Here is a 16,802-nt window from a genome sequence, read left to right on the forward strand (position 1 = left end):
TGAAACTGCAGTAGTTTGTTATATCCAGCGTTACGTGAAGTTAAAATCTGATCTGACTGTTTGTACTGGTATCCAGTTAAAACTGCCCAAGTTTTTGTTACATATTCAGTGTTGCCTGAACTGCTTTACTTTTGTTAAATAGGGGGTGTGGCACACGGGAGAATCAGACGAGCAGGTCATGACAGTACAGATGCTCCTCTACTTACGAACTTTCAACCTACGAACTTTCAGACATATGAACGAAGAGGACTGTAAGTCAAAATTGTGTTCATTAGGCTCCCGTTTCCTGTCCGCAACATCAGTTTTTTTTTTCTGCGCACCAATTCCGCCCAGTACGACTTCTGGCCGCTACTCCCACCGCGCCTCAGCGTAGCGTGCGTACTCCATGTTCTTTGTACTTGCATATATCCTTAAAATGATGTTAAATAACGACTTAGGAACATTTCAAGTTACGAACAACCGTTCGGAACGTATCTCGTTCGTAAGCAGAGGAGCATCTGTATTATGCAATCAAATGTTGACATTCTGTTAGTAAGCTTTTAATGTTACCTTTTTGCTAATCGATTCTCTAATTTTTATGGTGTAGCTGAATTTTTTATTAAGGTTATTCAACAAACTAACTGTTAAATTAGTCAAGTAATTGAGAAAAAATGAACCACCAAATATAGCAATACAAAAATACTTGTTGGTGCAGCCCTACTTAAATGAAATGCTAATTTCAGACTGACTATATGTGTAGTTGAAACAGAGAATGTATCTCTAATCCCTTCTTTCTCTCGCAGTCCCCTTTATAAGCCCTGAGGTGTGCTATATTTAGACTTTCTTCTTAGAGTACAACATTGTCTTACAAGGAGATGAGAGGGTGTCGCTTGGATCAATGCTATGAATGGGGTTTGTAATGAATTATCTCCCTGTGGAGCCTTAATAAAAAAGACATGTATTATCTCATGTGCTCAGCCAGCTGCATGCTCTGTGTTCATTGGTCACTGTGTTTAATACTTATTAGCTATTCGTTGTACTGAACTGTTTTGCTTTTTCTGTTGTTGTTGTAATAGCAATATCAGCTGTGTGTGTGGTTTTTCACTTTGGCTCACTATTGGCCAAAATTGTGGAAACACCTCTAATTTTTAGAAATTGCAGAACTTTATTCCAGTTACTCCAATTACTTATTTAATCATCAAACGTATGATGCTTTCAAACATTCTTTGATTGTTTTTAAACATTACCACCAGTATAATTTGTGTAGTAATTTTTAAAGGTTTCCACTATTTTGGCCACTAGTGTGGTTGCTCCTTTAAAGAATTAAACACAGATTATTATTGGTCTGTTCAGTACAAAATTTTAATGACTAACTTGAAAATACCTGCCAACTCCAGATAACATTCCTAATGTTTGGCTACATCAGAATTCTCAGTCCGTATTATCAGTCCCAGAACATAAATTTTGAAACAAACATACAGGCTGGCAAAAGGGAAGGTGGCATCAATTATCAGAGGGGTGCATTTTCTTTACAGCTGTTTAAAAAACACATAATCATGATTATTCAGGATTAATTTATGGCAACAGATGTGTGATCAGTGCCTTATAATATTAGGGGTGAAACAAAAACGTTACATGCAGCTTTTACATTTGCACTTCAAATTATTTGAACTGGTTTCTTCTGGGAGCAGAGGAGGAAGGTTAGAGTCAGAATAAATGCAAAGGCATTCTTTAAGTTGATAATCTTTTGGAAAAGCTTTGTACAACCTTCCATAGAGTTAATAATTTGAACTTAAATACTGCACACACAAATTCAGCGACACACATATCGTCTTTTGTACCTGTTCTTTGTGTTTTAAGGTGCAGCAAAGCATTTTCAGATGTTTGGTATTGCGTTTGCGTTGCTTAGTACAAAAGTTGTATCCCAGGCTGTGCAGATACTTACAATGTAAAATCCCAGGCTTTTACATTAAAAACAGGTCTTACACCAGCATTGATCTGGTCGGCTGCTGTTCGGATACGTTCCCTCGGATGACCACTGACAGGTGATGGGAACTTATGCAGATTGTTCTCGGTATGTGGTTTGCTTTGGCAGCATCATGTCTGAGTAGCTTGAGCCTTTTGGCAGCCAATGATGGGCTACTTACCCAAGCTAGCTGAAAGCTAAACCACAGAAAGCAGCACTGTAATACATGGAATAATACAGTATACTATGGAACTCATTCACTTGTCCAAAGAGGATTACTTGTTGTAGTTGGGCTTGCTGCTTGCTAAGATATTATGTAGAGCTTTCTGTGTTATTGGTTATTGATTGATGCTGTTCCATTAAATGCGCAGAATGAATCCCCCGAAGAAAGCACTTTATGGTTAAGCAGGAGCTTTCAAGTGAAAGTTGGTACTGTGCTTGCATAATACGGTTATGGGTTCTGAGTTTGTGTTTAATATTTGAAAATTGTTTTGCTCGTGTTCCATAGTTCAGTATCAATTACTGAATAAAAAGTGGTTTAGGAATCAGGCTAAAAATACTGGCCACTTAAGATACAAGAGATTCTAGATGCATGATTCCTTTATTTGTCACGCACATAGTTATACAAGTACAACATGTAGTGAAATGTACACCAGGTCACTCTGAAGACTGTGCATAAATATAGAAAATATAGAAGGTATACAGAGTTTATATGTTTACCTAATAGTATACTTTATTGAGAAAAACAATGTCATTAAGAATAAATGTTTTAGTTATGCAATGAACACTTCTTATTTGATTTTATTTGCAGTTGGTTTAGATTTGAAATGTAAAATGATACAAATGTTTGTAATTTTGCCATGGCAATAGTGACCTTGTGGTTTGTGATACAAATGCCTAAAGGATGCTGTAACTGGGAATTTCTGAGCTGTTCTCTTCTGAAGGCAAAGCAGAAGAATGCCTAATATGATGTGAGACTATTTGGCTTAATATGCAAAATATTTTAAAAAGCTTGGAGAAGGCTGAAAGTTGCATAGTATATAATGCCTCTTGCTAAAATGGAATTCATGTTGTGGGTGGTGCTGAAGAACAGCTCCAAAGCCTTATGCCAGTAGGTGTCAGTATTGCAATATTTCGGGTTCTTTAAGCTTTTGTCAGACTTTTTGTGTTTTACATTACAAAGGGCGCATTTAATATTTATAGGGGTGTAAATCTTTAGCCACAAGGCGATTCGATTGCTGTTATAGAGGGAACGATTTGATGAGTCAGAAGTCTTTCATTTCTAACACGAATCGATTTGATTATGGTAACATAAATTCAGACCTTTTTGACTTCATTGATGTTTTTATTAGCATGGGCACTTAATTATACACTATTAATGGAATACAAAGAAAGCAGAACTTCTGAATTTATATTATTAAATGGGGAAAACAAGCCAGTGTAAACTGTCAAGCGGCCAACTGCTGAACTGTAATGAAAACACCAAACACATGAAGGAAGCTCTATTGATTTGGGGATTAGAGGAACATTATATTGTTTTTTATTCAGTGGAAAATGAAAGATTGATCAGCGGCACTGATTTAATAGTGAGTTATAAAGATGTCACTGGCTGGTAATTAGAGACCTCCTATGAGTGATGAAAGACCCAATGAAATCCCTCACCCTCCATGACAGAAGATGCCTGGTCGTCCAGTGAGAATGTCTCTCTTATTTCAGTGGTTGTGTTTTACGTTCTAATACAAGAGCTTGCAACCGTGAAGTTGGAGTATCTATTCGTTACAGATTGATGCATCTTTATATATATATATATATATATATATATATGTGTGTGTGTGTGTGTGTGTGTGTGTAATATAATGTGCGTGTGTATGTATATAATAGTGTATCTTCAATAGTATTTTACAAGAATATTTGTTAAAATGTTACAAACACTTTAACAAAACCATGAAAATAATCCACTGTTGAGTTATTCTTCAATGTAAATGTATATGCTCAGTTTCTCTGTTTCAGGACTTGGGGTCAATTTCATTGTGAAGAGATTTTTACTGACATTTTAATTCTCTAATTGCAATTTAGTGGTATGTTTTGGTAGACTGATGGGTCCAGTTGTCAGAATTCGGATGTGCATTTTATGTTAACAGACATGCCAGGAGTAATGTGAGAATTGACCTCAACTCTGAACCCACTCTTTTATTAATTTGAAATGCTTCTTGCACTGCACTGAACTACAAACTGGAGTACCATAATGGGCAATCCGGCATTTTTGCGATCTGTATCTCATGCCCTCTTCCCCTCCCTTTCCCTTGCGTACGTTTGGCCCCCAGGTCGTAATATTTTTCAAGGTATGTATATTTTCTTGAAAGCAAGAAAAACAATATGTCAGTTGTCCCGGGGGGATGTTTGTAAACCTCATTACCACAACACCATTTTTGTTTTAAATGAAAACAAAATGACAACCAGGCAGAGTCAATTGGTATATGAGGGCAATTTTTGCTTAATCTGAGGAGAATGTTAAAGAATAACACAAAAATCAAGTTTTTATTTATCTATTTCAGTAGAATTATTTAATCACTCACTTGCAAACTTAACACTGTCTGAAATATCACACTGTACCCTACATTGAGTGGAAAGATGAGGCTGCATGCTGTCACAGTGACTAACTGCTTTAGTTTGGCTGCACTGCCTGCAGTGAAGGTAGCAGTGCTCAGGACGCTTGCCATAGCCAGAGTGTTGATGATAAATCCACGGGGTACATTTGGCTCTTTTGTTGTATATTACATTTCAGGAAGATATAAGGTAAATGTATTGATGTTGAGAAATATTTTACATGAACCTTGATGTAATGACACAATTTCCGATGTATGGTGTATCGGGGATGCAGAAGATGCTGAAGTGTATCTGTTTCAGTTTGGAAAAGTGAAAGAATTATTGTGACATCCTTTCAGATTGCAGGATGGGTATGGGAAGAAGCATTAAGCTAAGACAAATATGCTAATGCTTCATTTCTTTTGCTGTTATAGTGGGTGTGACTGCAGTTTGTGCCCTGTCTCCTTTCTGGATAGAATTGCCAAAAGTCTGTTTATTCAGTTAACCGAATAACTGGTTAACTGGCCATCAAATGCTGTCCCAAGTGGACAGGAGTGATATTGCAGCTGTGGATTCAGAGGGCCTCCAGGCCTTATGCATGTCTTTCAGCTGCAGTAACCTGGTGTGTTTAGACATGCTTTAGCATGGACAAGGCTGCCTGTATAAATGCTATTGTGAATGGCTTATGCTTGGCTGAGAAACGGAAAAGTTGAGAATCTGATGCTGCCGGACCTGTGTCAACGGGAAAGGATTTAGTGTGATTTCAGATATATATGGATAAAAGCTTTCAAAGATTCACATTTCACAGTTTGCAAGCTTCATGGCCGGAATACCTTGCTAGCAACAAACGATTAATCTGCGAGGAAAGCTGAATGTTCCCAGGAATGATTTTAGACAGGAACAACACACAGAGCCTCTGAGGCTGCCTTTACTAAATCATCTTTTGTGGCTGGTTTCCAATTTAAGTATTCTCAAGAGTTGGGGTGAGCTGTAATTAGTATCAGTGAGCATTACAGTGTGGCATCCTACAGCATCACTGTATTGAAGTTCGGGTAAGTTGCTGTCAACATCACTTATGCGGCCCCTCCCCAGTTCATGCCCAGCCACACAGGGGGGAGGGAATTTATTTGAATGTCCTCTATAATATATATATATATATATATATATATATATATATATATATATATATATAGAGAGAGAGAGAGAGAGAGAGAGAGAGAGATTTTTTTGTTACAAATTATGGTGAAGAAAGTGGAGAATAAAAATCTATTGACTCTGAAGGCTGCTCTTCTTCTCTTGAGTTGGCTTCACAGCTACAGGCTGTGTGCAGTGAAGTACGAAGCTGCATTCTCTTGCTGCTTGTGTTTTGCAGTTGAAAAATCTCTGAGACAGCAATTACAAATGGGAAATGCTGGGCTCTCCCCGTAACCCCTTAATAAATATAGCGGTAAATGCGCTGTGATGCTTCGCCGTAGGTATCTGTAAGCTACCCAGTCATGCTGAGTCTGACTTCACTTTCATATTCAGTAGGATGGTCCACAAAGCAGTGCAAAGAGAAGATGTTTAGAGGATCATTTCCTCACAAGACTCATTTTTGTCCATTAGGGTTAGCTTGCTTACCTGTGAAATTTTGCCCTGATTGTGAAATACGCTCCATTCTGAATATTTTATTTGTATTTGTTACTGTGTACGCAGGGACGGATTATGGGTTGTGTGGGCCCCTGGGCAAAACGTTCGCGAGGGCCCCCCCCTCCCCCCCCCCCCACCACCACCACCACCACAATTCAAGGGCCCTTGGCAGCCAAACGCCCTCCCTATAGGGTCAGGGGCCCTTCTAGGCAGAGGATCAAAGAATGTAGGCCCTCTAAAATAGACAAACGAAAATACATTGTTGATAAGCGTTGCAAATTGTTTTGGGCTAGGGGCCCCACGGGCCCCCTGCACCCCAAGGGCCCCTGGGCAGCGGCCCCGCTGGCCCGGTCCGTAATCCGTCCCTGTGTGTACGTACTCCTACTTAACTGTATAAGTGATTAGTAACCAATTAAAAATATATTAAACAGAAAATTGCACTTGATGTCTGAGTGAGATTCCAATCTCACCTTAATCTCCTCAACTGCAGTGTTTTGTTTTTCCATAGGAAAGTTCAGATCCCTTCAGAGGTGGACAGAACAGCTGCAGCAAACATCCTAAAGAGGCCCTTCGTGTCATTGTGCTATAATGAAAGTTGCATTTTTGGTGTATTACTGGAACTTTATCAGATTCTCTCTTCTCTTCAGACGATGCAAGCGGCTCGATGCCCCACAGATGAGCTTTCACTGACTAACTGTGCTGTGGTGAGCGAAAAGGACCTTCAGTCTGGCCAGTGAGTACAACCAGTTGTAGTGAGATTGAAGTGATATGCAGAGAATTCATTGTTTCTAATTTGTTTTTGTTTCTTCTCAAATATTTCTGAAACCCTTTCGTGAAACAAAAGCCTATTATAAATAGATTACCTGCAGACCAGATTGAGTATGTTCTCTATCAATGGTGCAGCAATAAAATATTTATATAATTAAAATATTTATATAACACAAAATATGATTTCTGTACACAACTCCATTTTTAACTTAAAATCTGTATATTAGAGATGCACCGAAGAGATATTTGGATCGTTATCGGCGCCGAACCAGACCTGCTTGACGGATCTGGTATCGGCCGTATGTGACCAATTCACTTCCGATACTTACTTATTTAGTTTTTTGCATTCTCTAAAAAGCTAGCTCCTACTTCGTGTTAAATCTATTCGTACAGTAATTTGCACGACAGCTCTTTCCCATTTTAGATGTGCTTTTTCTGACATTCAAGCTGAACACTAACGCTGCCCCTCAGTTTTTTGCTGCTCAGTGGGCGTGAGCGCAGTGACTTCCGCCCGCTGCGATGTCACGCATATACACTTCGCGGTACGAGGAGCTTAAGAACATCGGATAAGAGGGTGACGATCTGGAAGTCTTTTATGCTTTTAACAGCGACTAGTAGCAAAGCGATTTGCAGTCTTTGTAAAAACAAAGTTTTGAGAGGCGGGAGTAGCATTTAGTGGAAATCCGACTAAACAAACCGCATAAAATTGTGCGAGACGTGAGTAATTTGAAAAAAAAACCAATGTATGATTTGGGACTCGCTAGCTTGGGCTGTTTTATGCACTTGCTGCAGTTTGAGGAGCTGCTATTGTAACGAAGTGAAAGTGACATTGATACCAGTGTGAGGAAAACTGGGGCATATTAAGATATTCAAACTGAATATGGAAGATATTAAAATTGAACTGCAAAATGCCTCAAAACCCTTAAAACCAGATGTACTATTGAGGTGTTTCTCGTAGTCTAATTCATGATTTTTTTTCTGTATTTACTAGTTAAGACATATTACTAATATATAAAGTACAGCATAATCTGTATCAGTATTGGCAGTTGTGTATTGGAATCGGATCGGAACTGAAAAATGTGTATTGGCCTACCCCTAGTGTGTGTGTGAGTGTGTATTTATATTAATCATTATGTGTTTGCCTGCTTCTGGTTGGTACTATTTATTTTTTGAGGAAGATGAATTAACCTGTTGCACATAAAATTTGACATTTCGAATATTGTATTTGTAGAATCTGTACCATTTCTTGATATCCTTTTTTATGAGATTGCACTAAGAGGAGTTACGTTGTCTTTCTATTTGTTTATTCTAGAATAGTAAGGATGTAGAAAATTGCCATTGTTATTTAGTTATTCTGAGTTTTAAATACTAATTAATTGATAGTGAAACTAACTACATTTTTAATTTATTGACTCTGGCACAAGCCTGTCACATTCTCACAATATGTGTTAATCAGATATGTTCCTCTGACTTTTGAATAATGTGTTGTTGTAATTTCAGCTGTTTCTGCTTTACAGGCTACTCAGATCTGATTGTTTTGTTAACCCGCTGCTATTCCCTACAGACATGTGACTGTGAAGACCACGCCCACCCACAAGTTCGTCTTCACTGTCAAGAGCCACCACAGTGTGGTTCCAGGGACCATTGCTTTCAGTTTACCACAGGTATAGTTGAAAGATGTCTATTTATTGTATTCCTTGGACAGGGAATGCGTCTGGTTTTAGGACCAGTCCACCGCCCTGCAAATGCTTTCTTGTTAAGACAATAACTCAAAAATTATTTTACGAATGTTTTTCAAATGTTACAGAGGCATTCATAACAACCTGCAACTGATAAAATTTTTAGACAGATCAGCCAAAACCTAAAGGAGCACCGCAAAGTGATATCAGTGAAAAGGGTCATTTTGACATGTAATTTTGTTAGAATGATAGTTAGAACTGAAAAAGTATTTGAAGGATCGTTGGAACTTTAGAGGCACATTGTATGGGTGAGGAACTGGGACCGGTGAAATGTCGAGACAACTTGTCCCGAAATTGAAGCATTTCTGCTTAGTGTCAGCAAAAAGGGAATTGTGATAACAGATGATATTTAAAACTGGGGAGGCGGCATGGTGGTGCAGTGGTTAGCACTGTTGCCTCACACCTCTGGGACCCGGGTTCGAGTCTCCGCCTGGGTCACATGTTTGTGGGGTTTGCATGTTCTCCCCATGTCGTCGTGGGGTTTTCTCCCGGTTCTTCAGTTTCCCCCCACAGTCCAAAAACATGCTGAGTTGCTAAATTGCCCGTAGGTGTGGATGTGTGAGTGGATGGTGTGTGAGTGTGCCCTGCGATGGGCTGCCCCTCCATCCTGGGTTGTTCCCTGCCTCATGCCCATTGCTTCCGGGATAGGCTCCGGACCCCCCGCGACCCAATACCCGGTTTTAAGAGCTCACAGAGATTCAAAACTGTTGAGTTGTAGCTGTAAAGAATAACCTGAAAAATTAGCACTATCTTTATGTATGTGGCTTTAGCTATAGCTACAGCAGCTTTTTGGTGTCTGTGGTGCGACTCTACCCTACTTCCTGTTTACTAGCTCTTGCTAATTTGTATCCTTTTTTTATTTAGAGGAAATGGGCTGGCCTCTCGATTGGTCAAGAAGTAGAAGGTAAGGGCTGATGGATGGATTTGTTTACTGATTACACTGATTTAAGAATGACATCATGTTTTTGTTCAAAACAGAAATTGTTCAGTTCATATTGGGAATTTTTATGCACAGGTTCGCTGTCTTTATGTCTGTGGAATCTCACATTTCATACAGTAACATTCAAACTTAAAAGTTCTGTTAATTTTGAATCCCAATAATGGACCTAATGTTTAGTGTTCCCAGTGCATACAGTAGTAACTTTGTACATATAGGGCTATAATTTGCATGGTTTGTATTTTCTCGACAAAGGTCTAGTTAGGAAATGACAAAGTAGTTTGGTATACAAAGTGTACAGGGCAGTACTGTTTGCGTGGGAATTGGTAATAAATGAAATTATAGTCTATTGTTCAAGCTAGCAGACTGTTATTGGTTGAGCTTTGGGGTATCCAAGTACTATTTACAAATTTTCACATTTGCGGGGATGTTCCACCCTTGACTGTGAATGTGAAGCAGTGATTATATTACTGAGTTTCACTCTCTGTTGGTTATGTTGGTCTCCCTCCCAATGAATTCCCTCGTAAGTAGTAACGGTTTTCACTGGTAAATTGATTTTTTAAATCTAACTTAGTCCTCTGATCTATCCCCCAGTGTCCAACTACAATTTTGACAAGTCCAGGCAGTGTGTCGGAGCCATGACCATTGAGATTGACTTCCTGCAGAAAAAGAGCACAGACAGCAGCCCCTACGATTCTGACAAGATGGCCAGTGAATTCATTCAGCAGTTCAACAATCAGGGTTTCAGCGTGGGGCAGCAGGTAGGCAAGATTGCAAGAGAAAAGGCCTTGCTCATGTTTTTCAAATATCCAAAAGCATAAGTTAATGCTTATTATGAAGCCTGTTATTTGTTGTTCGTTTTGGTTTTAAATGTGAGTGTTCAACGTTAATTACTGCTGACATTTGTTTGAATTGGGACTACTTACAGCATTCACTGGCACTGGTTAATTTTATCCCCAGCATATGTGCATCTAATTCTTGTACTCAGTATGTCTTTAAGCATTCAGGTATCTCACTTTGAAAATCCAAGCCTCTCTCTGTAGTTTTGGTTTACCGGAGAGGATGCAACTGCACTCTCTCTCTCATTTAAATTTAAAATATTTAACCACACAGGCACCCAAACAAAAGCTTGTCATTCTCTTTTTGAATCAGACAATTCTTCTGGTTGTCTTTCCCTTGCAGCTGGTGTTCAGTTTTTGTGACAAACTATTTGGGCTAGTGGTGAAGGATGTTGAGGCCATGGACCCGAGCATCCTCAAGGGGGAGCCAGCTTCTGGGAAGAAGCAGAAGGTACAGACGATGCCATAGTACTATGCTGGGTCTCAGTGCCAGCTGGTGTGTACTTATTTTAAATAGGGTTTTCAGTGTGACCTGAATTGCAGTGCAACTTCGTCTGTATCTACCTATCTCGCCTCTTCCAGCCCAACCTTGGCAATGTAACCACCGTGGGCCCTTGAGCAGGGTCCTTAGTGTCAGGTGCGTGGGTAGCGGCGGGCAGACAGGCGGGCAGGAAGCGGGCAAGGATGAAGCGGGTAGCCGAAAGTCGGGACAAACGGGGATTTATTTAGGGGAAGGAGAGGACGGAACAATAGCACTGACATCGACTAACATCGATGACGGACAAACGGGAGGGCAAGACGTGGACTGAAATAGAACAAAGGCAGGGCGAAATAATCAGACACAGCTGGGCATGACTGAGGAAGCACGCGTGGATAATCGGGGGGCGTGGCACACACGAGGAGCGGACGAGCCGGGCGTGACACTTAGCCACCAGCTTATTATTATTATTTTAACAAATAGAGACGTGCCCTTACATTGCTCCATACAGCCTTTGCAGGTAAGCATGTTCCTATGGTTTGTGTCTGTGACATAGATGTCCCTTAACAAAAGGCACAATAAAAAGGTCCATTATAAATCGATGCACCTTACCGCCTCATAGAATACACTGGCTTTAATTAATGCGGTGATGTCATGCAGTTAAGACTGTCATTGGTTAAAGACGCGAAACACGACCCCCTCCCTCGTTGTCCTAGGGACGTGTTGAACTCAGGAAATCAGGATTTGCTTCCGAAGTACCGCTGCCTCACACAGCGCGCCTACAGAACACGGAGTTGCTGAATAGAATACATACTTGTGCAGATAATCATCCATGTTAAACACAGCTGTTATGGTTAAATAGAATCAAGTTCATTTATCAAATGCACAACATTTCAGTGTATAGCAGTATTTGCAGGCAATGAAATGAGTGCAACTAATAAGTGATGCAGACAGATACAGTTTAGTGAAGGAACAGAAAAATATATGAAAGGCTCTGAGTGTCCAGTGCGCGTGTAAAAATACCTAGAACAGGGTCATCTTCTAAATTAAAAAACACCCCTCAGAGACCTTCATTGTCATATGACTAAGGAAGAAAAAAACAAGCAGAACTCAACAATACCACATTTATTATATAAATCCTAAAGCCTGTGTCTTAATCTGGCGGGAAGGAAGTCACACTTAGCTTATTCTCACCTCCGTTATGTAAAGATCTTGAAGAATTCCATCGGTACCATTAAACATGGTGCTGGTACAGTCGTGCTTTTGCTGGGCTTTTCATCCGCATGAAACAGAGGACTTGCCAACATGCAGCAGAACTGATAGATAATGATATAGTTGTTTTGTGAGCAGAACGTGCTACAGAGTCCAAAGACAAGCATGACTACGAGATCACTGTAGACCTGGGTTCCCCAGTTCTTTTTGTCGAGGGCCAGAATGCAATACAGTTTCTATATGTATGTCCCTGCTCACACACATTTTTATCACCTGGTTTATAGGTGTGTTTGAACGGGGGAATCTGCAAAATGTGTTGGATTCTGGCCCTTAAGGACCAGAACTGGGGAACCGTGCTGTACACTGCTGCTATCCAAATAACAGGCAGCAGCAGTTTTGCAAGGAAGAGTTTGCAAAAACTCAATATCACTTATAACTAATCATGAAATTATGATAAGTGTGGGTATTGCATATATTGCTGTTATTTATAGGTAAACAGTGAAAGAGTATTCTATAAAGTGGAATTTTCATGGAATTTTAGTTTGTAACATAACAAAACAAGGTTTGTTCAAAGCAAGGTCTTTGCTTTCCACATCTACTGTTATCCATGTGTTCTGTTAGATGTTTGAAATGGACATTCAGACATCTGGAACCGCTACTGGTTCCTGTTTTGTAAAGACCTGTTGAAAACCTTCTTCATACGTAGTTCTTTGTTCTACCGAGGGAACCATTTGTAGCATCGTGATTTTTAATGGTTCCTCCTGTGTTTTTGTTTTAGATCGATATTGGCCTTTTGGTAGGTAATAGTCAGGTGATTTTTGAGAAAGCGGAGAGCTCCTCCCTCTCCTTGGTGGGTAAGTGGCACGTTAGTGTTGGTCAATTTCAAGAGGGTGCGTTTTGTCTTATTTGGCTATGAAGAAAAAAAATCCCATTGAAATGCTAGAAATTTGACATGGGATACTTAAAACAACAAAGTGTAAAACTGATCGTTAACCATCATTCAGGAATGATACTTGTTCATTTCATTATGAAATAATATATATATATATCTGTCTTTAAAAGGTGTTTTGTAATACCGTAACTTATAAACTATAGATATATGTCTATGCTGCTATGTCTATTGTGAAAACACTAACCCTTATTGTTAAAGGACTATGGTAATATGAATTATGTATAATGCCTTATTGCTGTAATTTTGTTGTTGAAACCAGATTTGTGAGAAATGAATTAAAATAATACAACGTATTACAATAAACCCCACCCCAACTCAGGGAAAGCTAAAACCAAAGAGGCCCGGCAGACCATCATCAACCCCGACTGGAACTTCGAGCGTATGGGCATCGGAGGTCTCGACAAGGAGTTCTCCGACATTTTCCGTAGGGCTTTTGCCTCCCGGGTGTTCCCCCCTGACATTGTGGAGCAAATGGGTGAGTCCTGAGATATCGAAGCAGACCTCTGCTTGGTCACCGGAGTAGGATGTCTCTCTGGCATTCCACAGTGCAGCAAAATGCTGTTTCGCATATTCACATATCTTTCCTGTTTCACCTGTATTTCCAAAAAAAAAAGAAAAAAAGAACGGGTATAGTAACCACCTTGTTGGGAATTGCCGAAGGCTTGCGTGTCCGGTTAGCCGAACACACCAAAACAGTGAAGAAAAATCATGATATTCTGCATAATTAATACAGTTTAATTCTTGGGTAAATAGGAGCTCTTGTTTAGGGGACAAAAAAGAGCGAAGACTGACAGGGAAACAAACTGTAGATGTGCTTTCTAGCAGAATAAGACCAAATAGATTGGGAGACATTATGTATTGTTACAAAGATGTGAGTGTGAGTGAATAAATTTACTACCGTAAAACCCATAGTTTTTGTGCACTTCACTCCAACTTCTGGCTTTGCAGTCGTTATTTTTAGACAAGAACACAAATAACTAAAACGTTAAATTGAATTATATTGAAATTGGCGCGTGTGGAACGAATAGATCAGATGGGTAAAGGAAGTGACATAGTCCTGGGAATACCTGTTGTTTTGACAACCCCCATTTCTAGTTTATTAGTGAATTTGGGGAGAGCCAATCAGACCAAAATACACAAAAATACTGCTAAGAGACAAAGTAACAAAATGAAAAGTAATAAAAATGCACAAAGCTTGCATAACTCGCTATCTTATCATAAGCACAGAAGAAACTAATGGCGACTTACAATGTATGCGATATTTCCAAATATGTAGATGATATTTACAGAAAAAGATCTAAGCAACTGAATCCAAGAGGGCTACACATTCAAGCACAGAACTGAGAAAGGGTCAAGCACACTAACAATTTAAGAGAGAGTAGTTAATAGTCACAGAAAGCAACACAAAGTAATATTTCCTTCTTCAGTGTTTGGCTTTTGACAGAAGTGGTAAATTGGGAATCAGCCAGCTGGGAAGGAGATATACAGTATGCTGATGTAATAGTAAGTGGGGTCAAAAACGCAAACCCATAGAATCTCCCACCCAACATGGCAGAGCAGATCTGCAAAATCATTCCGACAATTATTTTAGGATGGTTAACAAGTTACGTTGGCAGGAAAGACAATTAAAGTGTGAATTTTAATTCATTTATAGACATACAGTGACTTCAGAGCCCCCCCCCCCCACCCTTTTTCCAGACATTCTTGTGTTATTTCATAACAGACTGATAGCAAAATAACATTCAGTCAACAGTACCCTATATAAATGAAGTAGAAACACATTATGTATTTTTGAAAATGTATTGAAATGTAAAAACTTGAAATTTACCATAATATTCCAAATTAAGGTCTTCCCTTCCTTGGACAATACTTAGAAAGGTAGATCAGAGTGAATGACAGAGCGACCTCCACATCACAGTGACCTCCTTCAATGTTGAGCGTAAGAGGCAACTGGCCAAATTGGGTAACAAGAAGGACGTTGTTCCAGGATGTGAGCAATAAATCATTGGCCACTGTAACAGAGCATTAGTTCTTGTTTCAAGATGGGAGATCTTGCTAGAAGGATAGCTAGCTACTTCTCAGTGGCAGGAACTGGGCAGGATTAACGGGAAGGTAAATGATGTCAAACACAGAGAGGTCCTTGAAGACACCCTACTCCAGAGCACGTATGAACTTGGACTGAAGTTTTAGCCAAGACAATGCTGGAATGGCTTCAGTGTCCTTGAGTGGTCCAGCCAAGGGTGAAATAGAAAATCTGTTTACGGCAATTCCGATCCAATCTGAGAGGATATAGATGGGACATGTCAATTAGTGAGAATTCCTAGAGATGTGTTTTCTGTTTGTCATTACAGACAAGGACATTACATTTTGTCTTTTAGTAGCAAAAAATATTACCAATCCATTTTAAGTAAGTTTACAAAACAGCCATCTTTGTAAAGAAAAGTGTACTGTATGTAATTATTTCTGCAAGCACTATATTTCCTAATTTATGGTTTATTCTATTGTGATGCTTTGTGAAATTAATGAAATCTATGCCTATCACAGTGAAACCTATGACAATCCCAGAAATGAAGTATAGCTGGGAAAGTATTTGCTTGTTTGTCATTTTTTTATGGATGCCATGAAATTCATTGGTCACTTCCAAAACTCCTTTACTTGGAGGATTATAAAGGGTTATAAACATGCTACGTGATAATTGTGCATCCATTTGTTTTGTTTTTCCTCTAGGCTGTAAGCATGTTAAAGGCATCTTGCTCTTTGGCCCCCCTGGCTGTGGAAAGACTCTGATGGCCCGGCAGATTGGGAAGATGCTTAATGCCCGTGAGCCTAAGATTGTCAATGGGCCTGAAATTCTGAACAAGTACGTGGGGGAATCAGAGGCTAACATTCGGAAACTCTTTGCTGAGGCTGAAGAAGAGCAGAAGAGAGTAAGTAACTCCAACAGGCTTGCCAGTTACACATATGCCTGTGTGTGCACAAGCAGAAGATAAGTACCAATTTGATGGTACAATTACTTGTCACTGGGGCTGTACCCACAAGGGTCTGCCAGTTGTACCCTAGCAGTAAGTAAATGTACCATTGAGGATACATTAATGTTGTTTGTATCTTAGGGAAAAACCAGAGTGTACCCTTTTTCTGGCAGTGTGTAGGCGAAATTGTACAGTTTGGTGAATGTGTGAGGAGTTCGGATCAGATGGGCAGGGCAGGTGACAGGGCTGTCCAGGGCATGCAGTGCTGTCGCTTTTTAGGTTCTTCTTAAGTTTTCTTTCTCGGTTCTTTCTTTCTCAATCTCAGTTTCAGCTCAGTATGCCACTGTCTCATTAGTTCATTAGTATGGGATGACAACACTGAAGATGTTGCTTTCCTAACCGCATGTCACATGTACAGCAGTGCCACTTTTTCGTTCTTAGCTTTGCTCCCTCTTGGTCTTTACAGCTAGGTGCTAACAGTGGTCTGCACATCATAATTTTCGATGAGCTCGATGCCATCTGCAAGCAGCGCGGCACCGGAGCCAGTAGCACAGGCGTCCATGACACGGTGGTCAACCAGCTGCTGTCCAAGATCGACGGTGTGGAGCAGCTGAACAACATCCTTGTGATAGGTGCGACAGTTTGACAGAGGCTCTATCGCCTAAGGCAAACTCAGCAGAAAGGAGAGTGTGATTTTCTGTGAGCGTGCATAAGGCTACCGGCCGGCGAACTGAAATATTTTGATGTT

The 16,802-nt window shown here is 39.9% G+C and overlaps 2 protein-coding genes across 4 annotated transcripts in view; one reads left to right on the forward strand and one right to left on the reverse strand.

Moving 5' to 3' along the window:
- Nucleotides 1-16,802, reverse strand: part of LOC125717531 (chromobox protein homolog 1) — a 180,009-nt gene that overhangs the window by 82,609 nt on the left and 80,598 nt on the right. The window lies entirely within an intron of this gene.
- Nucleotides 1-16,802, forward strand: part of LOC125717512 (vesicle-fusing ATPase-like) — a 30,768-nt gene that overhangs the window by 5,688 nt on the left and 8,278 nt on the right. For 2 of the 3 annotated variants that reach the window (XM_048990537.1, XM_048990535.1), the window contains exons 2-11: nucleotides 4,270-4,287; nucleotides 6,808-6,893; nucleotides 8,493-8,592; nucleotides 9,532-9,571; nucleotides 10,199-10,365; nucleotides 10,787-10,894; nucleotides 12,912-12,987; nucleotides 13,405-13,560; nucleotides 15,813-16,012; nucleotides 16,521-16,686. In XM_048990537.1, coding sequence (XP_048846494.1) covers nucleotides 4,270-4,287; nucleotides 6,808-6,893; nucleotides 8,493-8,592; nucleotides 9,532-9,571; nucleotides 10,199-10,365; nucleotides 10,787-10,894; nucleotides 12,912-12,987; nucleotides 13,405-13,560; nucleotides 15,813-16,012; nucleotides 16,521-16,686 — 1,117 coding nt within the window. The remainder of the gene's footprint in view (nucleotides 1-4,269; nucleotides 4,288-6,807; nucleotides 6,894-8,492; nucleotides 8,593-9,531; nucleotides 9,572-10,198; nucleotides 10,366-10,786; nucleotides 10,895-12,911; nucleotides 12,988-13,404; nucleotides 13,561-15,812; nucleotides 16,013-16,520; nucleotides 16,687-16,802) is intronic. The other variant, XM_048990536.1, reaches the window with a different exon arrangement.

Source organism: Brienomyrus brachyistius, chromosome 22 (genome assembly GCF_023856365.1).
Source record: "Brienomyrus brachyistius isolate T26 chromosome 22, BBRACH_0.4, whole genome shotgun sequence".
Taxonomy (NCBI): domain Eukaryota; kingdom Metazoa; phylum Chordata; class Actinopteri; order Osteoglossiformes; family Mormyridae; genus Brienomyrus; species Brienomyrus brachyistius.